Genomic DNA, 25,199 nt, shown 5'->3' with positions numbered 1-25,199 from the left:
CAAAGCTCATTGCACCATGAGTAGTAAATGAATACATACCTGCCTACTGATGCTATATAGTGTCTTTTTTTTTCTTAAGACTCATGGTTATCACAGTTATAGTACCTATCATTTCTACCTTGGCTTTATTACATGATTTATTTGACTTCTTAGTTACTTTTTACTGTAAGTAATAATCAGTGATTTCACAGAAATACATCTAAACACTTCTAAGCTCCATAGCTGCAGTAGAAGTCAATTGAAATTCTTCTTACAGACTGTGATCTTATCAGCAGCTGTACAATCTCCCACATAGTATGTTTTTAACGTGTGAAAACTCCACTTGTACCAAACACCTTTAGGGATATGTAACTCAATTTCCCAGAACATTTAATCCTTGACCTGATAGAAAAGTACTGACAAAAAAGGTTCTCTTTGCTAAAAGATTCAAGCACTCCAACTGAATTACTTTTTTTGTTCTTGTTCAGCTGCTCAGTAATTGCACTATTCTTTTAGATAGTGTATCTTACTAGTAACAGAAGTGATGTGCAGTTTTACACAATTCTCCTGATTAAGCTGCTTTCATGTGTCTATTTTACTGCATTTAAATCAAACAATGAACAAGATCACCTCAGGTTTTTTTTTCTATGAACTTTTTATGTTAAAGGCTAAAAACTACCTGTAATTAAATTCTGAAAGCGTTACTGAATTTGAACTATCTAACATTTATTTGCCATCTCATTCATTTTTTCTTTCATGTAAAGGTATTTATTCAATAACTACAGTAAGTAATAGTAATGCAATGCCCCTAGGGTTCTATTTATTTACCAAGCAGTAACTTTATAGCACATCTCTTGCAACAAGCTAGTAAGTCTAAAACTGTTTTTATATACTCCTCTGGTTTTGGATCAATAAATAAATTGTGAATATATCACACATTTTATACAACAGAAAATGATCAAATACCAATAACTTATAGCATTTTCTATGTATTTGTACATGCAGCATGGGCCTATACACTTTGTGACTGATGCAGAATTTAATGCAAGTCAGCTGTAATTACACCCACATTGCGCGCATTGAATTAAATGCCGTTATTTGCCTGCTTGTTGAGTTGTATGATTCTGTATGATTCTACCATTACCAATAATGCACTTGGTTTCCTAGCTGTCATCATTATCTGTGCCCACTTGCAGCCCTACTCATTAAATTATTGTTCTTTCGTGCTTTTGAATTTGTAAAACCAGTACGCTAAAAATAAGTGATGCTTAAAATAATGGCTAATTTCTATTTAAAGCATATGCCCAACTCCACCCCTCCCATCCCCTACATACACATACTCACACACACACCGTAATCTGACACTGATTATCAGACATCCCCGTTACACTATAGACTAGAGTATTAGAGTTTGCCTATGGGAACACATATTTACTATACCTGCTTTATATTATTTTATCATATTTTACAGTCCTTACTCTGGAAATCTCCCCTACATACATTCCAGTGTACCTATTACAGATAATAGTAGGCAGCAGTCCTTCCAAGACTAAACAATGATTCTTTATTCCAACTGCATGCTTACAAAGTTTCATAGCTGCATTTGTATTCAGAATCTGCTTTCAACTTACTCACTTTACCTCTACAATGCTGATTTTATATAGTCACAGATCATATTCCAAATGAATCCAAATTAATCTGAAGTCATTTAGAGCATTGAAGAATGGTTTCAATACATTTTAATGATCCAAAATTGTTTCCTATGTGTAGCTTGGCATTATGAAATAAACATTTTCATAATGTTAACATTAAATGCGCAAAAAAAAAATACGGTTAATATCAGGCTCAAATTGTGACAGCTCTGACCAAGAGCAGCAGGATTGCAGGATTGTTGAGCTTCAGATAGTATGTAATTGAGTCATTAAGCTATGAGGGGAGAAGAGAAGTAGGAAACAAAACCAGCTAGAATAACCTATAATTTAAATACAAGTCTCTAACAGATAGTAAAATGATAAGAAGTGTGGTTTAGTAGATAATGTATATATCTACATCAATTTAAAAGAAACAGAGGAATGGTAATTCTATAGTGAGAGAAATGGGGAGATGTAGAAAGAATAAGAGAGATGAGGAGGAAACGTGCAAACTGGCAAATAGTTTGACTGATTCAATATTTCAAAGAACAGACAAGCAACCTTCCAGTGACCCTAAGAAAGGAATCAAATATACCAGTATTCTACAAATACCACAGTGGGACTTACTGTTCCATCATCCTATTGTGGCTGATGTGGGAATAATAGAAAAGATCCGCAGTTGGAAATCCATCACTAAGCTACCTGAACTCACGGCTCACATGGGCACTAACTCTATACTAAGCTGCTGTTTTTTGGGCTAAGGTCTTCAGGGCAAAATTTTATTTCCATAGCTAAATTTAAGAAATGAAATACAAGCTCCCTAAACTCCAGACAGTATGAGTCAATTTACTTAAATAAAATGACTCAACATGCTGATACTCTGACATGCAGTACAGCATTTACTGAGGGAAACTATTTCAAAAACAAAAGTAAAGACAGTAATAATAAACATTTAATTTATAATCCCACCATGTGTATTCAATAACCTATTTATCCATTTACATTTTAGCAATACAGTTATTGTCTAATATTTTCTACACAATGCATGGGATAATGGGGGTCATTCTGACCTGATCGCACACTGACGTTCATCGCAGTATAGAGATCAGGTCAGAAGTGCGCATGTGCTAGCGCCGCAATGCGCCGGCGCATGCCAGACAGCCGACAGCTGTCAATCAAAAATAGGCGGTCGCTGGGTGGGAGGGGGCGGCACGGCGGCATTTGTTGCCGCAGGCGTGGCCGGACCATGCAGGGGGTGGGCTGCAGCGGCTGCGTGACATCACTCGCAGACGCTGCGACCATCACAACGATGAGAAACTCCCGGCCAGCACGCAGGAGCTGCGTTGGCTGGGAGTTACTCTTCAAGTACAAAAGCATCACAGACGTGCAATGCTTTTGTACTTGTGCGGTGGGGCCAGGCCTGACATGCGGAGCTGACTAGCCCTGTGCTGGGCGTCCCACCGCATGTCAGTGTGGATGATTGTAGCTGTGCTAAATTTAGCACAGCTACGATCAGGTCTGAATCCCCCCCATTGATCCTGTATCTAGAGAAAAACATGACTGAGGAAAGTAATAAATCTAGGATTAAATTCAGGTAATAGTTTTAATATGCTTATTCGGGATATAAATTTACATTTATTTCTTAGGACATTTAAATCCTTTTGAATAAAGAAAGCCACTTAAAATAATGAATATGTTTTGATAGTGAGAAGAGTTAAGGCAGTTATTTCAAATATATTCTACACTCAACATTAATAGCATCATGTTAGATGATATGGCACTTGGTATTATCATAACATAAAAACAAAGTCACAAACTGTTGCAGCGCTGGGGTAATAATGCTTGACTCTAAACTAATGGACTCGATGACAGGCTTATGGTGATAAAATAATGATATGATGATTACTAGTTATATATTGCTGAATTCACTCAGCAGGAAGTAAAGTATATTCCCCAGACGTACAGCGAGTCTTCAAGCCTAGAATTACATACAGTATTTATTAATGTTCCAGTACCGTTCATGACAGAATGCCTATAATCTTAGGCACAATTCTGTTTTAACAGATTGCTACATTTATAATTTCTATTATTACAGATTATTGATTTTTTTTTCACTAAGCAGTAAAAAATTAATTTCTTAACTTTGTATAATTTCTAATCTATATATATATCTAAAAGTGAAAGTATGTATATTTGTTCTTCATGGTCTCCTACATGGCTTTATGGATCTGGACCAAACTTGGTACACATAGCCTTCTTTATCCACCTTAAAATACTGGTGGGGTTTAGACTAAAAAAAAATCCACCCCATATATCTGAGATACTGTATATATGAAATTCATCCTGCTTACTTGTTTGTTTGTCTGTCCCCTGCCACGATTGGTATGAAACCTACCAAGGTGGTCCAGCTGTATCCTGGACAGATTTCAGGGTGGTTTGGTTCCCAGTTGGACCACACAGTGAAATGCACCAGGTAGAAATTTTGACCCAATGAGCATTTTATGGATCTTCAACAGGATGGATTTGGACAATATCTTCACAGAGTGGTTACACTGTATCACTGTATGAACTTCGACCCGGGGAGCATGTTCTAGGCCTGCTACTGGATGGATTTTGAAGAAAACTTGACAGAATGGAAACACTGCATCCCAGAATACATAATAGGGGTTTGGGTCAGTCAAACCTCACGGTGGAATGCACCTGGCAGAACTGTGACCCAAGGAGTCTGGATGGATTTGAAAGAGAACTTCACAAAGTTGTAACACTGGATCCTAGAAGACATACTAGGGGGCTGGGGTCCTGGTCGGACCTCCGTTGATGTATGCTAGGCAGAAGTTTGACAAAGGGAGCCTGTTCTGGGCTTTCCACTGGATGGATTTGGAAGAAAACTTCACAAAGTGGTAACATTGGAACCCAGAAGACATACTGTATTTGGGGGTTGGGATCCTAGTTGGATCTTCCGTTACTGTACACTGGCCAGAACTTTGACCATGGGAGCCTGTGCCGGGCCTTCCACTGGATGGATTTGGATGAAATCTTCACAAAGTGGTTACATTGGATCCTAGAAGACATACTCAGGGGTTGGGGTCCTGGTCAGACCTCCGTTGGTGTATACTAGGCAGAAGTTTGACAAAGGGAGCCTGTTCTGGGCTTTCCACTGGATGGATTTGGAAGAAAACTTCACAGTGGTAACATTGGAACCCAGAAGACATATTAGGGGTTTGGGGTCCCAGTCGGATCTCCCTTTGTTGTACACTGGCCAGAACTATGACCCAAGGAGCCTGTTCTGGGCTTCCACTGGATGGATTAGGATGAAAACTTTTCAGAGGTAACATTGGATCCTAGAAGACATACTTGGGGGTTGGGATCCCAGTCGAGCCTCCTGATGGTATATTCTGGAACCCTGTTCTGGGCCTTCCACTGGATGGATTTGGAAGAAAACTTCACAGAGTGGTAACATTGAAACCTAGAACTTTGACCCGGGGAGCATGTTCTGTGCCTGTCACTGTATGGATTTTAAAAAAAACTTCACAGAGTAGAAACACTTCATCCCAGAAGACATAATAGGGGGTTAGAGTCGGTCGGACCTCAAGGAAGAATGCACCGGGCAGAACTGTGACCCAGGAATCCTGTTCTAGGCCTTCCACTGGATGAATTTGGAAGAAAACTTCACAAATGGTAACATTGGATACCAGAGCAGAAGACATGCTAGGGGGTTGAGGTTCTAATCAAACCTCCTGTTGGTGTATGCTGGGCAGAACTTTGACCCAGGGAGCCTGTTCTGGGCCTGCCATAGATGGATTTGGATGAAAACTTCACAGAGTGGTAATATTGGATACTAGAAGACATATTTGGGGTATGGGGTCCCAGTCAGACCTTCATTGGTATATGCTAGGCAGGAGTTTGACAAAGGGAGCCTGTTCAGGGCTTTCCACAAGATAGATTTGGAAGAAAACTTCACAGAGTGGTAACATTGGAACCCAGAAGACATATTAGGGGTTGGGGACCCAGCAGGTATATGCTAGGCAGAACTTTGACCAGGAGAGCATGTTGTGGGCCTGACAGTGGATGGATTTGGATGAAAACTTCACAGAGTGGTAACATTGAATCCCAGAAGACATACTCAGAGGTTCGGGTCCCCGTCGGAACTCCCGCTCATGAACGCTGGGCAGAACTGTGACACAGGGAGCCTGTTCCAGGCCTTCCAGTGGATGGGTTTGGAAGAAAGCTTTTTAATGAACTGTAATAACTGACAGAAATAACCAGAATTCACTGACCTGAAATAAGTGACTGAAATAACCTTAAATCAATTAACTAAAATAACTGACAGAAATTGAGGTGGGAAGGCAAATAATGTTGTGTACCCAAAAGCCTTGGAAAAGCAACATTGATAACAGAAAGAAAACTTTAAAGCCATCCCGCTATGGAAAGGTAATTATAAAACTGAACAGAAACAAAAGCCGAGGAATCAGGGCTACTTGCAACACCCCAAAAACAAAAATGACACTGGGCAGCCACCTCATGGGTATATTGGAAGAGCTACTAAGCTACTATTATTTTTAATATGTTAACAGTTACATCCAACTCATTGATAACCTCATAACTGGAAAATGTAAGCCAGGGCAACGCCGAGTACGTCAGCCAGTATTTATATATTTAGATATTTATATATATTTATATATATATATATTATTATTATTATTATCCTTTATTTATATGGCGCCACAAGGGTTCCGCAGCGCACAATTACAGAGTACATATGCACATAATCAGAACAGGAAAACAGTGACTTACAGTTGAATACAATATAGGACAAGTACAGGGTAACTAAGCATAACTACACTAGTAAACGACATAGAGATAAGTTTCAAGGTGGCCAAAAAACTCTGGAATTTGGGCAGTTGAGGATTATTAAAGTAAGAAAAGGATAAGCACATGAGGGAAGAGGGCCCTGCACGTGAGAGCTTACATTCTAAGGGGAGGGGTAGACAGACAGGGGTGACACAGATGGGGTACATAGAGAACGTGGAACAGAGGGTTAGGATGAGATTTGGCTGGGTTTGGTAAAGAAGTGGGTCTTAAGAGCCCGTTTGAAATTTGTTAGCAGTTGGGCAAAACCATGTGCACTGCAGGTGGGGCAGATATAACATGTGCAGAGAGAGTTAGGTTTGGTGGGGTGTGTTCAAACTGAAATCTAAATTGCAGCCTGTATTTACCCTGTACAGAAACAAAATAACCCACCCAAATCTAACTCTCTCTGCAAATGTTATATCTGCCCCACCGGCAGTGCACATGATTTTGCCCAACTGCTAACAAATTTGCTGCTACGATCAACTCTGAGTTACCCCCTAGGTGTACGAGGACACATTTGTACAAAAAGGAGCATGGGCCAGATTCAGATGCAGTCGCAACTTTGATGGTGTCACATCTGAGCAATTATCGGCAGACTGCACATGTGTTATGGCAGTAGTGAGCACATGCCAAGGTACCTTTGCGATGCTGCTCGCAGTGAGGAATCAGTCACAGAGTGATTGACATGAAGGGCCATTTGAGGAGGTAACGGAGAGTGTCTGCAAAAACGCAGGCTTGTTGTGACGATTTTCAAGGTGCGACTGAACAAGAAGTGTGCTTACTTATAAAATTATATGTGTGTGTTTGTGTGTGTGTGTGTGTGTGTGTGTGTGTGTGTGTGTGTGTGTGTGTGTGTCTATACATCTAACTACCTATCATACCTATATCACATCTATGCCATACCTGTCTCATAGCTGTATGGCTATTTCACATAAGTCATATAATTCTGTTTATCTCATATTACCTATGTATTTCACATCTATCTCATATTTTTCTCACATCTGTGTCTTATCTATCTTACATCTGACTATTCTCTGACCATCTCATATCTATCTATCTGGACATCCACATAGCTAGATGACTTTCTTCTATACTGTATATTATTATTATTATTATTATTATTATTATTATTATTATTATCTGTTATTATCTGTAATTTTAAACTTGCCGCGTAGTGTCTGCAGTGCTGTACATGGAATATACATAGCAACAATGAAGATCTGACTATTCTCTATCCAACTTATATGTATCTGTACACTGACATAGCTAGATAATTCTCTTCTATATACAGTATATAATAATAATAATAATTATTATTATTATTATTATTATTATTATTTATTAACTGTTATTTTGAAGGTGCCACATAGGGGTATATCCAATTAGCTGCGAGATGCGGTTTTGCAATATTTTATAACATTTTGCGATAACGTGGTATCCAATTATCCGCGATAAGTTATCGGTGATAAGTCTCCATAGGCTTTATCGCAAATTTCTATTCACCATCTCTGAGCAGTGGATAAGTAGTGCAAAATCCCTATTTTAAATAAAAAATTTGGGGATTTGGTTCAGAACTGCTAGGACACCACCCCTAATGACTAATTAGGCACTTTGAAGTTTTAAATTATTTTTAATTGGCCAACATTGATATGTTATTTTTGGGGTCAATAAATGCAAAATGAAAGAAATTGGGCACAATGTATCGGACAGATATATTGGGGTGTTTTATGAGTGGAACAAATGTTTCTAGGCTTGCAGGTGGGAGTAGTTGGCCCGTTTCCACTTTTCATTAAAAGTTCCATAAAATTACCCAAATATATACTTATACTAATTTTTATGTACCCCAAATTTAACGAGAGCACTTATTTCACTCAAAAAAATGCTTTCTATCATTTTTCAAAAAAATGCATATAACAGCCATTTGACCCAATTTAATTACACCATATAGTTTTATTATGTCCACTTATAGACTTTTATAATGTTTTCCTATATTAGTTTGGCTTTTGGGGGGATACAGGCAGATTTACCCATTTTCTCCTATATCTAGAATAGAATTATCACGCAAATCCCGTTATCACCATTTTGAAATAGGATAGGTGCGATAAATAGGAGTGCGCAGCCTGCGATAAGCTGATTATTCGGGAGCTACAGTAGGTGCGATAACCTTAGCTATGATCGCAGATCGCATTATCACAGCTAATAGGAAACCCCCCATAGTGTCTGCAGTGATTTACATGGAATATACATAGCAACAGTGTAACTTGACATATCATAAGTATAATAAATGCACATTGATATATCTTAGGAACAACACAGCATTAGCGCAACAGACTTGTTGGGAAGAGGACAACGGTGACAGTATGACAACTCACTGTGGGGGAGATGCATCAAGTCTTGGAGAGAGATAAAATAGAGAAGTTGAGCAAAGCAACCAATCAGCTTCTGTCATGTATATAGCACAGTATTTAAAATGACATTAAGAAGCTGATTGGTTGTTTTGGGCTACTGCTCCACTTTAACTCTCTCCAAGACTTCTTCATGGACTGGTGGAAATGAGTGCCAGGGATGGGAAGACAGTTCAACACTTGATAAGCCTTTATCCAACATAATGATAAAACAGTCAGAGCAACTGAATGGGACTTGGAGACATGGAGAATAGATGACATGGGGAAGAACATCTGTCTCATACCCTTCTTTCTATTAACTCTCTATATTATGAGTCTATAAATCTATAAATCCATCTATATCATGTTACTATATCGGGATGCATTCAATTTGCTGGCTGTCAGGATCCCGGCGGTCAGGACCCGACCCGGAATCCCGACAGCCAACAATGCTTACAGCCAGAATCCCAGCGCACAGGGGCTATTCCCACTCATTTGCGTCCATGACACCAATAGAGCGAGAATAGAACCAAGCCCGCAGCATGGCAAGTGTAGCGAGCCCACAAGGGGACTCTTAGCGCTCGCCCCGCTGCCGCTGTCATCCCGCCCACAGGTAAATAGTATGTAACCCACTATATCATGTCACTCCGTCTTTCTGAGCACATTCCTGCAAAGTTTTGCAGGAAGAGGTGCATGGTCCTTCGCTTTCTCTGTAGATGTATCACTGTACATCCAATTCAGCAGACAACGGTCCCTAAAATTGAAGTCTATTTTTATGCCAATGTCAGTGTGGTTCCCAAGGAAGGAAAATGTTATCACGTCTATATATACCTAAAGCACATTGGGTCTAATTCAGAGTTTCATACCTGATCGCAGAAGCAAATTTGTTAGCAGTTGGGCAAAACCATGTGCACTGCAGGGGGGGCTGATATAACATGTGCACAGAGAGTTAGATTTGGGTGGGGTGTGTTCAAACTGAAATCTAAATTGCAGTGTTAAAATAAAGCAGCCCGTATTTACCCTGCACAGAAACATAATAACCCACCCAAATCTAACTTTCTCTGCACATGTTATATCTGCCCCCCTTGCAGTGCACATGGGTGGTCATTCCGAGTTGTTTGCTCGCTAGCAGTTTTTAGCAGACATGCAAACGCTATGCCGCCTCCCACTGGGAGTGTATTTTAGCTTAGCAGAAGTGCGAACGAAAGGATCGCAGAGCGGCGGCAAAGTTTTTATGTGCAGTTTTAGAGTAGCTCAATACCTACTCAGCGCTTGTGATGACTTCAGACTGTTCAGTTCCTGTTTTGATGTCACAAACACGCCCTACGTTCGCCCAGCCACGCCTGCATTTTTTCGGACACTTGCTGAAAACGGTCAGTTGACACCCAGAAATGCCCACTTCATGTCAATCACTCTGCGGCCAGCAGTGCAACTGAAAAGCTTTGCTAGAGCCTGTGTGAAACTACATTGTTCGTTGTAATAGTACGTCGTGCGCAGAGCCGGATTAAGACCATGGGGGGCCCGGGGTACTTAAGACAGTGGGGCCCCTATTCAAGAGGGTGTGTGTGTGTGTGTGTGTGTGTGTGTGTGTGTGTGTGTGTGTGTGTTTCCCTCTCCTCCTACTCTATACATTGTCCCATCCCGTGGCTCCACCTGCCCCTGACACATTATTTTGCCCCTGTATGTGAGCACATAGTGTCCCTGTGAGAGCAGCAGCAACGAGTACCCCAGGCATGGCTCCCTCCTCTGTGCTGTCCCTGAGCGGCCTCTGTCACTGCGCTGCCTGGCTCTTCCTCCTCTACCTGCTGTACAAATCCTCTACGCTGTACCTGAGGTGGCAGGAGCTGCGCCGGGTCCAGAGCGCCACTGACTGTATGGCAACGCTCATTTGGTAACTCCACTCCCGTCCCTGGCGGCAACCGCACACACAGCTGAATGACGGCTCAGCTCTCCAATCATGTATGAGTGAAGCAGCCTGCCGCTCAGCCTTTGGGGCAGCCTACTTCACTCATACATTATTGGACAGCTGAGCCGTCACTCAGCTGTCCTGTTTGTACGGCCGCCGCTGCAGTGCAGACGGGCGCACAGCACCACAGATCGGATCGGAAGAGAAATCCGATCTGTGGTGTGGCAGTGGGCCCTTTTGGAAATGGGGGCCCGGGCGTACGTATTCCCGGGACCCCCTCCTTAATCTGGCTCTGGTAACGCGTGCGCATTGCGCCGCGTACGCATGCGCAGAAGTGGGTTTTTTTGCCTCATCGAATGCTGCTAGCGATCAACTCGAAATGACCACCATGGTTTTGCCCATCTGCTAACAAATTTGCTGCTACGATCAGGTCTGAATTAAGCCCGTTGATTCCTCATAAGGCAACACCCTTTCTCTGGCATATTTCATGCATGGTGGGATGTACTACGCATAGCACTTTCTTATGCAATATATCCTACCAATAATATGCGTGCCTCAGGGAACACTGGGAGCATGGAAGCAATCCAATTAGATCCTTCTCAGAGAAGTCTGTGATAAGAAGCCCATAGGCTTCTATTAAGCATCGCCATGATGTTGCCTACCAGTTCCAAGCTCCAGGAAAGTATCACACTCCAAATCTTGGTACATACAGTATGGGAAATGCTGCCGAAACACCAAAAACTGTTTTGGCTGCATTGCGTTTTTAGTGCATGCCGGCCACAGACTGTTTAAACTTTTTTCCAGGTAAATTATTTGGGATTGATTAATTTTAGTGGACATATTTGTTTCCTTACGTGACAATCTACAAAATTAATTTTCCTAATTAAATCTCCAACTTAGATTATACCCTGAAGCAACTGCTAGTATCCACTGATGTTATTGCTTGACTTAAATGTGCAAATGTGCTGCCTTAAATCCTGCAATTATTCTGTTAATACCTGCATAAATGTTCCAGCAGTAATTACAATCCATCATTATCCACAGGAAACAGATACAATTTACATTTTCAAGTACTGAAATACTTCTTGTTTTATTCACATTTTTATCTTATGTCAGGACAATGAAAATATCAAAACATTGAAAAACATTGACAAATTGCATGATACAGTATATAACCTATTCCATAATATTATCAAATAATTACTTTACAATGGTAATAACAAAACATCAAGGTATGAGATATGTGGAATAAAAGTAACCAAAATGTGGCATTTTGGACAAAATACAGTAAGATAAAAAGCATTGCCTCTTAAAAAAAAAAAGTATGGTAATTATGGGCATGTACAATCAATTTGCCTCTTAGCAGATACATAGATAGCCCACACAGTTGTTTCAAGATCATTTCAGATACACAATATGTAAGAATGGTGTGGGATATGCAGTGGACCAATCTCTTATATAATTGTCCAAATCTGTTACTCTGTGACTGTGTGGATAACGCTGGGAGTGGCTAGGAGCTCTCATTGGGTTAGCAGCAGGTCTATCACACCCAGTCCACAGCTGATTGGGCAAGAAATGCCCACCCACACAGGTTACATCCAATGGGATGCTCTGCCCTATGGCTGCTGTGTGTTCCCAGAGAAGGATTAACAATGGGGCTGATGGAGCTGCAGCTCCAGGTCCACACCCCAATATAGACCCACTGCATCTGCAGCAACATACCTTCCAAAAATGTACACATAAAAATTGGAACAAATTCGAAAAGAGGCGTGGCCATGTGTACACCGGCGTGACCACGCCCCTTTCTCTATACATTTAATGGAAGTTTGGAGAGCCAAAAATCAGTACAGTCCATAAAGAAACGTCCTGTACCTGCCAAAAAGGTTCAGCTGGAGAGTATGCCACTGCATCTGCAGCAAGTCTCTGTGCTAAAGATAGGGAAAAAATTCCTTTTAGAGCAGCGTCCTATGAGGGTCATTCTGACCTGATCGCTCGCTGCACTTCATTGGGTCATAACTGCGCATGCACCGGCATGGCTGACAACTGACAGCTGTCATTGCCTAGCGATCGCCTCTGCCTGATTGACAGGCAGAGGCGGTCGCTGGGCAGGAGGGGGCAGCACAGTGGCAGTTGGCAGCCATTTTGTGGGCACGGTCCGGCCAACACAGGCATGGCCGGACCGTGCAGGGGGGCGGACCGCAGCAGCTACATGACGTCACATGCAGCTGCTGCGACCAAGGCAGCGACGAGTAACTCCTGGCCAGCAGCAGAAGCTGCGCTGGCTGGGAGTTACTCTACAAGCACAAAATCTTCGACGCTGTGCAATGCTTTTGTACTTGTGTGGGGGGGGCGAACTAGCCCTGTGCTGGGTTAAATTTAGCACAGCTACGATCAGGTCGGAATGACTGCTATGTCCTGCTGCCAGTCTGCCTGCCCCCTCCGGCATCAACAATCCCCACTCCCTAGCCGCGGCACAGGTGGAACAAAAGCTGCTGCGGGCATCGGCATAGATGTGTATGAAAGCGGCGCAGCGGAAGGCTTTCATAGCCCTCCCTGCGCCGCATACTCTCTGAGCCCCGGAGCCTCCTCTGCACTTGATGTCACAGAAGTGCCTCCCCACCACAGCCATGGCCAGATTCCCAGAGGCCCTGATTCCGCAACACAGCACCTGGGCTGCCGGCCTGGAAGCCCCGAGATGGATAATGTAACGGATAGAGTAGGTGATATCGCGGAGGGTAATGTCTGGATGCTGAATCAATGTAAAAGGGTAAAAGGTGAGAGTGCTGTGCAGTGGGTGTGCAGCATCACTGACACTGCACAGCACTCTCACCTTTTACATTGATTCAGCGAGTCAGTCAGTTCTGCCAGCCAGTCACTATATTTAGCGTCGTTGTCCCATCGCGCTGCATTACAGGGAAGTAGACGCACTAAATAAACTACAGCTTCCAGCAGCCCTTAGCACCGAAGCATTCCAGTGTTAAAGCCTGCTGGGAGCTGTAGTTTAGCTGCTGTGCGAGTCTCTGGGAGAGCCACTGCCAAAGGGAGGACAGCAGCCTAGCTGCTTCCAGGAGGAGAAGGAGAAGCATTACCTGCCCCTCCCCCACTCGCAGTACCTCCGGGCCCTATCCGCGGCACCCACACACCCCCTCCACCACCCACGGTGGCTCCAGACCCCCTCCCCCACCCACAGTACCCCAGTATCCACCCCTCCCCACCCACCACACCTGCCCCTCCCCCACCCGCTGCACCCCCACACCCACGATGACTCCGGACCCCCACCCACGGCACCCGTCCCTCCCCCACCACCACACCAGCCCCTCCCCCACCCGCAGCACCCCCAGACCCCCTCCCCCATCCGCGTGTCCCCCACACCCGCCACTCCCCCAACCACAGCACCTACTAGGTGATTCATCAGGCCCTGCATGTGCTGTTCATGCCATTGCAAGGGGCTATGACCCCTTAACCATTGCAAGCCCTTTGTCCGTGCAATATTTAACCACTAACAAAATTATGATTGGAGGTAATACTTCATATAATAGATATATTGCACGTCACAAGGGTATGCAAGGGTTAAGGGGGCTTAGCCCCTTACGACGGTGTGAAGAGCGCCCGTAGGGCGCGATGAATCACCAAGTATAGAATAATCATAAAGGAAGATGAAAAGGAGCTAAACATTTTATCAATATACTGTAAATAAATCAAAGTACTGTTATTACCTTCTTAAAAGATATTCACATGTCTATAATCTAAATGACTAATACTACTTTCACACCAACAAAATAACCTGCTATATTGCCGGGTCGACATGGGTCAAGGTGAGGTGTGAAAGGGATATGTTACAATTTCCCAGGTTGACTGACCCAGTATTGCAACCGGGGAATAAAGAAGGGTTATTTCTGGGTTGAAGTGCAGTGTGAACGGGTTGCCAGGTTGAAGATACCCGGGACCCGGTCACACTATAGGGAGAGGCGGCACTTGGAGATAATCTGATCTCCAGGCGCTGCCTTCCCACAGTATGCTGGGATGGTGCCGGCAGTCTGAAAGGGGTCTCAAGAGGGTTGCACACGAAAAGGACCCGTGCACAAGTCCTGGGTGCAACCCGCTTAATGCGATGTGATATGTATTAGTTAAACATAAAAAGGTGATTCTGATTTGGGAGCAAAGCAAACAAAGGAGTACCTGTGTACATAGACAAACCATGTTGCAATACAAGGGTCCAAATATATTGGGGGGGTTCTTGTTTTGCATGCAAAGAAAATAGTGGCTTTGTTTTGCATGCTGGACAGCTGTTTCTTTTTTTTTTTACCGTAATTTACATATGAGTTCTTTGGACATGCCCCTCCTGAATGTAAATCTTTCTGCACATTTTAAATCTTCCCCATCTGCAGTGCAGCATGGTTTTACCATGAAAATGTTTACAATGACAATAAAACAATAGTCCAGATCTGATTTCTTTTACAGGGGTACAAATATAGATTTTTTTTCATTTTGTTAGAAGGGTGCTTCTGTGGTGCATGAGGCTAGAAGTCCCTAGGACACTGCTTTCCCTGTGTGTCTATCACCTTGCTGTCCCCTACCCTGCCATTATAGAACTTGTTTCCCTGCACAGTATGCCTTGGAGTACTAGTACCCCCTGGATGAGAACCACTTCTCTAAATAACAATATCTCATATTGCAAATTGCATTACCAATGTTAAAAATAATATAATCATAATAATATAATATTTCCCTCTCTTTGTTGTATTTCTACAGGGATGTAATGGAATTGCAGCAATCTAAATGACTCTGCTATGGAGGAAAAATAATCTTTTTGTCCGACCCTTTTACCAAGAAGCAAAAACATGAAGATTTTTGCCAGCCTTCAGCTGGTAGTTTTAGCCTTATTTTCCAAAGGAGTTTTACTTTCTTCAAGTGACCATAACTTTGTAAGGAAAGAGATAAAGTTTGAAGGTGACCTTGTTTTAGGAGGTTTATTTCCAATAAATGAAAAGGGCGGCGGAGTAGAAGAGTGCGGCAGGATTAATGAGGATCGAGGTATCCAGCGTCTGGAAGCCATGCTGTTTGCTATTGATCACATTAACAGAGACAGTACCCTTCTTCCTGGAATAAAATTAGGCGTACACATTTTGGATACCTGTTCGAGGGACACTTATGCACTGGAGCAATCACTAGAATTTGTTAGGGCTTCCTTGACAAAAGTGGATGAAGCAGAATACGTGTGTCCAGATGGGTCACTTGCCATTCAAGGGAACAGCCCTCTACTTATTGCAGGTGTGATTGGCGGCTCCTATAGCAGTGTATCTATACAGGTGAGTCATTTGCACTATTTGTTTATTCATTGAAAGCAAAAGCAATACATTTAAATGTTTATTTGAAAAATGAGAAAAAAATTACAATACAGTATCACACCTATTAATCTCTCTGCAAAATCTTTATTTATTATTTATTTGTTATGATGCCAGTACTCACTTTAATCATTTAGTACATATGGCCCGATTCAGCTTGAATCGATTAAGTGCAGAAATCACTATTTGGTGATATCCGCACTGTCGCGCATGCATGAGAACTTAGATTGCAATCGCACGGTGGGGGGGGGCAGTATAGTGATACACTCGCATTTCAGCGGGGGTAGGGGGGCAACCCTTGCCTTGCGCTGGATGTCCCCCCGCATGCTAGAGCAATGAGTTGTAGTTTTGCAAGAAATCGCAAAACTACAACTCATACTGAATTAGGCCCATAGTCACCAACATGTTCTCATCTAGGCCTGTTTTACATTACAGAGTAACAGGCTCTCTTACAATATAAAAGTGTAAACTATTTCAACACACCACAACACATATATGGAACTGTTTCAGAATCAGTCATTGTCACAGCATTAAACACAGTGGTGGTACCAGGGTCTGTGTCACTCAGCACAGCTAATAGCCCCCCTGCACACATTGAAGGCGCGTGCGCCCAAAAAGGGGGCGTGACTTTGTGGAAAGCCCCTTTCTCCCCCATTTAACATCACTCCAGAGGCGTGCCCAACATTCCCGGAGATGATAGGCTGCCCCGGAGAGTCTGCCTGCACTTTCGGCTCCTCCTCAGTGACAGAAGTCGGGGGGGGCGCTGCATGGTAATGTGACAGTGCAGTACCCAGCTCCGGACACTGCAGAGCCGGCATTTTGGTGTCTTCCCCTGGAAAGGTGACACCAGAATGCAGTCCGCACCCCCTAAGTGATGTCTCTGTTTACATCATATTCTTAATAACAACCAATAGAATCAGGCAATAAGGAGACTTATGCTAAAAACAAGGACATGATGCTGAGTCAGACAAAGACAAAACTGATGACAGTGGTGGTACTGAAGTAGTAGGTTGGACTTTATTGTGATGGATTCAGTCTTTCAACCATGTGCATTCAATAGTACTATTGTATGCTCTGATTGATATTCAGTAGATGATCTGAAAATCATAATGTGGGCATGTGGGCTCCTCCTAGCGCATTGTGGGCAAATACGTGGTAGGAGGAGAGGATGGCACTTTCACAGAAATAAAAGATCTCTGTGTAATACATGTTTTGTTGTAATTATTCTTTTGATATTTTATCTCCATACAGCTGCTAAACACTTACACAGTCCTTATGGCAATATAGGCTAAAGTGGTAACACCAACTACAGTTGACCATTGACTTGGTGCAGATGCTCTGTTTTAGTATTGCCTCAAATGTAAGTGATGAAGCATCTTTGCACGCAAGCACAAATAGCAACACACACCACCATAATATGCTGCATCTCCCTGCATCTGATAGCCACCCACCTGTCACCACCCAGGAACTGTCAAAACATTTCAAATACATTTCAGACACCATGCGTCGTAATTGGTACTGCAACTCTGTGCGCTAACAATTGGGATGCATGTGTGGTAGAAAAACATTGCACCACTGCATCCAACATCATCTGTGCATCTGTGCCCTAAGTACCTAAACTAGACCTTTTACACCTTTTCTACTTGTCATCATATCACTTCACACTTTAGTCACTATAACCAGTAAAATTCTTTCAGTTATTATTATTACGTGAACTATGTTCTGTACTGTTTTTATAACAATGTTAGAATTAATCTCAGAGCTCCATGATCTATATAACGGCAGTCCGCCTGCCGATTAACAGAGAAAATTGGTATCGCACAGTGCGCAAAACAATGCAGCCTATATACACCAATAAAGGCGCTATTAACAAACTAACAAGAAAAACTATTTGGTATAATGGTGACTTGTTCATATACTGTATAAATTGGAAATAATTTTCTCTAAATGTAATATTTAATTTCACAGTGGGTTCACAACTTAAATCGTAACAGAGAGAAAAAAATACAAATCATTTAATCCTGTTTTACACAATGTATAACTGATCTTAATGTTCTTTATAAAGAGCTATAGCTCTTAGTGGGCCTGATTCATATTGTACACAACCCTGATGTGTGCAGAACGGGTCTTGTGATCGGATCCTCGGTAGTGCTAACAGGAGGTGTCTAGCTCCTAGATACCTCCTGCTGCATTAGAATTTTAGTTAGATGGAATTACGGCTGTGCAACTCCATAACAAACATGAATCGGACCCAGTGTTCTTTGTAGGAAAGCAGTAGTGAAATCTTCTTAACCACCACCAGACAAAATGGTACAGTATATGACAGGGTTCCGTCCAAACATTGCACTCACAGCCTCCAGCTGAATAAAAGGCATGTTGAAAATACACTTGTATGGAATCTGTAACCACCTTCTCATTTGGGTTCTCAGCCAGGGCCCTTGGTGTATCCAAAAACAAAGATTCATAAAATAAAACCTTTGGTTACATATAAAGTTCACATAAAAACACCTCAAGCAGAGGATTGGGGCTCCTGCCAGAAGCAAGAAGGCAATTAAGCAGTGGATATACAGTAAAAACAGGATCCCCAAAACACTGCAAGTAGTCCCTGCTTTCTCCAGGTACAATAGGTCTTTGGCCAAAAGCATAGATACCCCACCAATGCAATTCAATCCTCTCAGGGATCTTTTTCAAAGTAAAGGGATGTTTGGAGTAATGACTATAAATACCCTATCCAATGAATGTAATAATCCGATCAACCAATTGACAAAGCTAACTCAACACGTGTCGTGTATATGGTCCAATCAGGTAGTACACATTGCAAATAAAAGACTACTATATCCATGGTGCTGGTATACTTGACGTAGCTTGTCGTCGATCCAAACTTCCTGTGCCAAAACCCAAAGTGACATATTTCACGGATTGCCATATGGAAAAATAGAAGTAGATGGACGCTGGCTTCCTCCAGGTATCCAGATGATCTTCCTTAATTGCAGTGAAACCGAAAGTGACATACTGCATCGCTGATGTAGTCCTGCTTTGTTTAAAGTTGTTTCCCATAAATAATCAGTCTCACCTGGAAATGGCATTGCCGTGGATCAGATGGAACATTTCAATGATGTGTTCTTTATCAGGGAAATTCCATGGCAACCATAAATAACAAAAGCAACAAATATGTATAATATAAAGTAGTCTCAGCCTATCGAAATATACTAACATAAAAATACATAAAAACATATAACAAATCAGGTTCAATATGAGATATATTTAAATATTCTAAATTAATAAATTCTAAATTATAAGAAACATTTATAGTAATTATTTAGCCCCCCCCCCCCCCGGTGATAACATTTTATACATACAAATAAATGTAATTTCTGTTTTAGCAATCATATTCATAATGTCATTACACCTTCTATTGCCTTTTACTAATTTAATACCGTAGAAGTTTTTTATGCCTATAACAGAACAAACGTGTTTTTTTTTTAAATGTTCCGAAAGTGAGTGAGTCTCAAGTCCTCTTTTAGTATTCTTCAAATGCTCACTAATTAAAAATGTTAGCGGTCTCATGGTTCTCCCTATATAAAATTTGTTGCACTTGCTTTCTATAGCATAAAGTACATTTTAAGTATTACATGTCATAAACGCTTTAATTAGGTGTTTTTTATTATTATTATTATTATTATTATTATTATTATTAATGACTTCACTTAAACGCCTTTGTTTTTTTTTACATTTTTTGCACCATATACACGATCCATGGTTTACATATGATTTGCTGGCGGATGGGATACCGGCTGTCAGTATCCTGACAGCGGCATCTTACCCAAAAAAATGCCAGCAGCTGGGCGAGCGCTACGAGTCCCCTTGCGGGATCCAGAGCTATAAAAGGTATTATTATCAAAGTGTCATCATCAAAAAATATTTTTATCTATCCAGTGTTACTGTAGCAAAATGTTTCATAGAATTGTTATGATAGGGCTCGTAAATATATATATATATATATATATATACTGTATATGAAGTGTATAATGGTGCGGCTCTCAGGCTTTTCAAATAATCACAATGAGTCAGCTCTCGTTGTGATTATTTAAAAAGCCTGAGTGCAGCACCATTATACACTTGCTTTCTACTGCTGTGAATGCGTCGGCGCAGTTACAGAGAAAGCGGCGAGTGCCAGACCCAAGACTAGAATCTGATTGGTTGAAAAGGCCAATGTCTCCATTTGTCTACTTCTCCACTTTTTAGAAGGTTTTATATATTTCCCCCCTTTAAGTGAACACCTGAATCCTATTAAGTGGCCATCACAGTGCAGATAATAATATAAGAGCAATACTGTACTGTACATACACTAGCATGCCAGCAAGTATTTGTTCCACTTTGTTTTGCATCTGTTTCAACATTGCCTGTAATAATCAGATGCGCTTATGCTTATATAATGATAATATAAGGACATCTATGTGGATGCTCTTGCTCACATAGTACAATATCTTGCTTGGAAATTATGAGACACGTTAGAATGCTTTAAGTATAAAGTATACAGTTATGCTTTAACTAGCTTCTCTTTTTTTTTTTCTTTTTTTTTTAAGTCCTTGGATAATAAACAGCAACACCTTACAGTGTACCTAAGAATATAACTTGCTGTTTTACTTCTTGTGAGAAATTTAAAGGTGTTATCAACTGCTCAGCATTGTCTTTACACTTGTGCAGTGCGGTGCCCCAGCACCCTTCCAGTTTGTGACTTGTGAGCTTCCTACATAACACTTGTACTACATCAGTCACCTGTCTGGTTTGAATAAAAAGCCATTCCCTAAATGCCATCATATGAGTAGGCACGTGCATTTTATACAAAACAGCGGGACAAGAGAAATACAGTAATAATCATTGCTGACTTTTGCTGAGTTTAAAGATTTCTGCTGAATTAAAGTTTGTGACACCAACCTAATCATTTTACACTATTTAACAAGGATTTTTGTAATATAAGCTACTATTAAAGAGAAGCAATTGAGATAAAATTGGTGTATTAAAAAACAGATTAAAGAACCTCCAGTATGTGCAATAAAATTAGTGTTTTCCCCACTGATTGGCTCTTTATCACATCACCTCATCCACCAATGTATTCAGGAACCTATTTAGAAACCATCTCGCCCAAGCTTTAAAATTGTGATTCATTCTTAGGGTTGCAGTAGACTAATTAAGTCCCGCAATCTTTTCTCCCAGGTAAAGTGCCAGAGCTATTCAATTAGAGAGCCTTATTTGCTTATATCTGCTCGCACCCTTCTTCATTTTTTTTTATTTGGTTGCTATTTAATTTTATAAATATGAAAATGGAGAAAAATAAAAAGTAGTCAAACAATTTTAAACATTTCTGGTGTCAGATTTTATAGCTTCAGTCATTTTATCCATGAAATATTGTTAAATAAAATATTGCAAACAAACTCCGTGATAAAAGTGTAATGTCACAGAAGGGCAAAACTAAAACGTCTCTAATTTAGGTTGATCCCTGTGGAATATAGACATACAGCTTGAAAAATGACACTTAAAAAAATGCAATGTTGGATGAACTATGTGTTCCCTCAATACAGAGTACAATTTTCACTTCAATTAACTTAAGTTTATGTAATTGACATGTTGAGACTCGGGCAGCTAACAATTCCTTGGTCGCCAGATCCAAATATACAGCAGTTATGCTCATGACATTGAGAGTTGTTTTAAAGCATTGTCCATAAAAACACAATTAAGGAATTAGAAAATACAAATATTCTTTGGTACTTTTGTAAATTCTTCTTCTATTCTTTAGTTACAGTATCAATAAACTATAACATGTATAAGAATCTTTAGTTACTAAGGATATACTATTATAACAATTGTGTAGGCCCAACAAAAACATGCACAAGCACCATTAAAAGAATTACACAATTATACAGAATAATACAGACAACAAAAAATAATATGCCAAAACTCAAATTAAAAAGGGAAAAAATCTACTTGACCTGGAAAATGCATCATAACTGAAATTAGTACATTATATATTAGAGAAAGGATTTCATAACTTATGTTTGATGCATGATTAAGTAGTTCTAAGTGTATGTATTAAAATTAATTTGAAATAAATAAATATATCTTACCAACATCAGAAAAACAAAATGTACAGAATTTCTAACAAATAAATAGAGCAAACAGTTTTTAAAATTAGACCATCTATTGGATTAATCAATTAACTGTTGTTAAGATAATACAATGCCAGAGTGCCCATTTTATATATCCAAAACATCCCCCTATGGCAGGGGTTCCCAAACTGTGTGCCGTGGCTCCCTGGGGTGCCTCGGGACACTTGCAGGGGTGCCCTGTGTTGGTGGTCCAGGACCAATTCAAATTATTCATGGTCAATATAATAGGCAAAACCAGTGCTGGTGGCTGCCAGTCATAAAATATGTGGCCAAACAGAAGCAAATTTTGTCCCTCACCACACAACTGACCCTAAGGATGACATATAAACGTGATCTACTTAATGTAATATTTCTTTCTAAATTTCTCAATAAGAAATTTTTGGCCTAGGGGTGCCGTGAAAAATATTCTGATATTCTAGGGTGCCGTGATTCAAAAAAGTTTGGAAACCACTGCACTATGGGTTAGTTTAATGTCAAGATCACTTTCTTTGTCATCTATTCTCACATGTTCAATGATTGCTCTTGTGGATTCAAGTACTGTATGTAGGCAAAACATAAAGGTTACCGAAACAGTTAATTCAAGAACACATTAAGAATCAACAAATAGAAATCAGACACATTCTGTATCCAGACATTCTATCATAATGCAGATCCAGCATTATGATAGTTACTGTATTGCACTAATCAGTATCCACTCATGTCTTTATACTTGGGCTGACATGCCAGGACACAATGTGGATAATATGTGGATAAAATGTATAGCACGATAATATTTCTTGAAGATGGTGAGAATTATGCCTCGATTCAGTGAAGATTTTGAAAATCACTTTTTTTTATATTTTCTTGTAACTTCATATACATTTACAGTAGATTATTTGTAAGGAGACAAAACTTGGATTAGCAGTGTTTGAGACAAGTACAACAACCTGGGCATTACACTCATCTAAACATTGGTTCTATCAAACCAAGAGTTATTCAAAAGACTCAATAGTGTTAGATAACTCTTAATAATGTTTAGAAAAATGTTGAAATTAAGCCAGAAATATTTGATTATATTGTTTAGTAAGGGAGATTCCCAGATACCAAATCAGTACTGTTCTCTACAGGAATTCAAAATTAAGCTCCAGCAACTTATTATAAACCACAACTTCTGAAATCTGAAGTTTGAGAAGATGTTAAAGACATCAATGCTTCATCTGTATACATCAATATCTTACAGTATATTTGATTAGTGTTAATCTGTGTGCATTTACAGTATGTCTGAGTGCAATCTGATTTTGGCAGCTACTAGTTCAATACAAAAAAGTTTAATTAAAGAAGACAAGGGATATAGTTGTCTGAAACTATTACTCAGTCTCAAACCACTATTAGGGAAGGTTTGATTTAAAACTTGAATGGCCTGTTAAAACCACTGTTTTGAGAGTTTGAAGCATGAACAACTTGGAAGCCCATCAAAAGCTTTTTCAGTGTCTATGGCCAATGCTATAAAAGGGAAGTGTCAATTTGTTTATAAAAGAAATTAGATTTAGAGTTCTGCTATTATTGTTTAGAGCTTGTCTTGTGGGGGAAAAGTCCTCCTGACTGACATCTAACATTTCAATTATGCTAGTTAGCCTGGAACAGTAGCTTTCACATTTAGTAGGCCTTTATTGGGTTTAGGAATTTCTATAGTGTTAAACCCAACATAAATTTCCCTCTTGCAAAATTAACAAACTGAGCAAAATGTGTGACTAGTTGTTGGCAAAATGTTTTATAGTATAACTCAGAGTAGACATCAGGAGCTTAAACAATGCTTTCATTTTAATTGCCCATTCACTACAATGGAGTGCACAACAACGTTGAAATGAATGGAAAACTGAAATAAGTGAACCATTTAAATTAAATAAGTACCCTAACTTTGGACAATAAATCCTTATGAATATTAGTGATGTGCACCGGACATTTTTCGGGTTTTGTGTTTTGGTTTTGGATTCGGTTCCGCGGCCATGTTTTGGATTCGGATGCATTTTGGCAAAACCTCCCTGAAAATTTTTTGTCGGCTTCGGGTGTGTTTTGGATTCGGGTGTTTTTTTACAAAAAAACCTCAAAAAAGCTTAAATCATAGAATTTGGGGGTCATTCTGATCCCATAGTATTATTAACCTCAATAACCATAATTTCCACTTATTTCCAATCTATTCTGAACCTACCTCACAATATTATTTTTAGTCCTAAAATTTGCACCGAGGTCGCTGGATGACTAAGCTAAGCGACCCAAGTGGCCGACACAAACACCTGGCCCATCTAGGAGTGGCACTGCAGTGTCAGACAGGATGGCAGATTTAAAAAATAGTCCCCAAACAGCACATGATGCAAAGAAAAAAAGAGGTGCATCAAGGTCGCTGGATGACTAAGCTAAGCGACCCAAGTGGCCGACACAAACACCTGGCCCATCTAGGAGTGGCACTGCAGTGTCAGACAGGATGGCAGATTTAAAAAATAGTCCCCAAACAGCACATGATGCAAAAAAAAAAAAGAGGTGCAATGAGGTAGCTGTGTGACTAAGCTTAGCGACCCAAGTGGCCGACACAAACACCTGGCCCATCTAGGAGTGGCACTGCAGTTTTCTAGCGAGAGGATGAGTGCTTCCATCCTCATGTTAATCTGAACCACTAGCCATGAACATAGGCCAGGGCCTCAGCCGTTCCTTGCCATTCCGTGTCGTAAATGGCATATTGGCAAGTTTACGCTTCTCATCAGACGCTTTTAATTTAGATTTTTGGGTCATTTTACTGAACTTTTGTTTTTTGGATTTTACATGCTCTCTACTATGACATTGGGCATCGGCCTTGGCAGACGACGTTGATGGCATTTCATCGTCTCGGCCATGACTAGTGGCAGCAGCTTCAGCATGAGGTGGAAGTGGATCTTGATCTTTCCCTATTTTACCCTCCACAT

At 40.7% G+C, this 25,199-nt stretch overlaps 1 protein-coding gene across 1 annotated transcript in view; it reads left to right on the top strand.

Annotated features, from left to right (window-relative positions):
- Positions 1 to 25,199, top strand: part of GRM3 (glutamate metabotropic receptor 3) — a 522,963-nt gene that overhangs the window by 230,032 nt on the left and 267,732 nt on the right. Inside the window, exon 2 of the mRNA XM_063926928.1 lies at positions 15,504 to 16,060. Within this exon, the coding sequence (XP_063782998.1) occupies positions 15,593 to 16,060 (468 nt within the window). The 5' untranslated portion in view covers positions 15,504 to 15,592. The remainder of the gene's footprint in view (positions 1 to 15,503; positions 16,061 to 25,199) is intronic.

Source organism: Pseudophryne corroboree, chromosome 6, assembly GCF_028390025.1.
Source record: "Pseudophryne corroboree isolate aPseCor3 chromosome 6, aPseCor3.hap2, whole genome shotgun sequence".
Taxonomy (NCBI): domain Eukaryota; kingdom Metazoa; phylum Chordata; class Amphibia; order Anura; family Myobatrachidae; genus Pseudophryne; species Pseudophryne corroboree.
The sequence above is the reverse complement of the archived record's forward strand: the minus strand, read 5'-3'. Positions and strand labels throughout refer to the sequence as shown.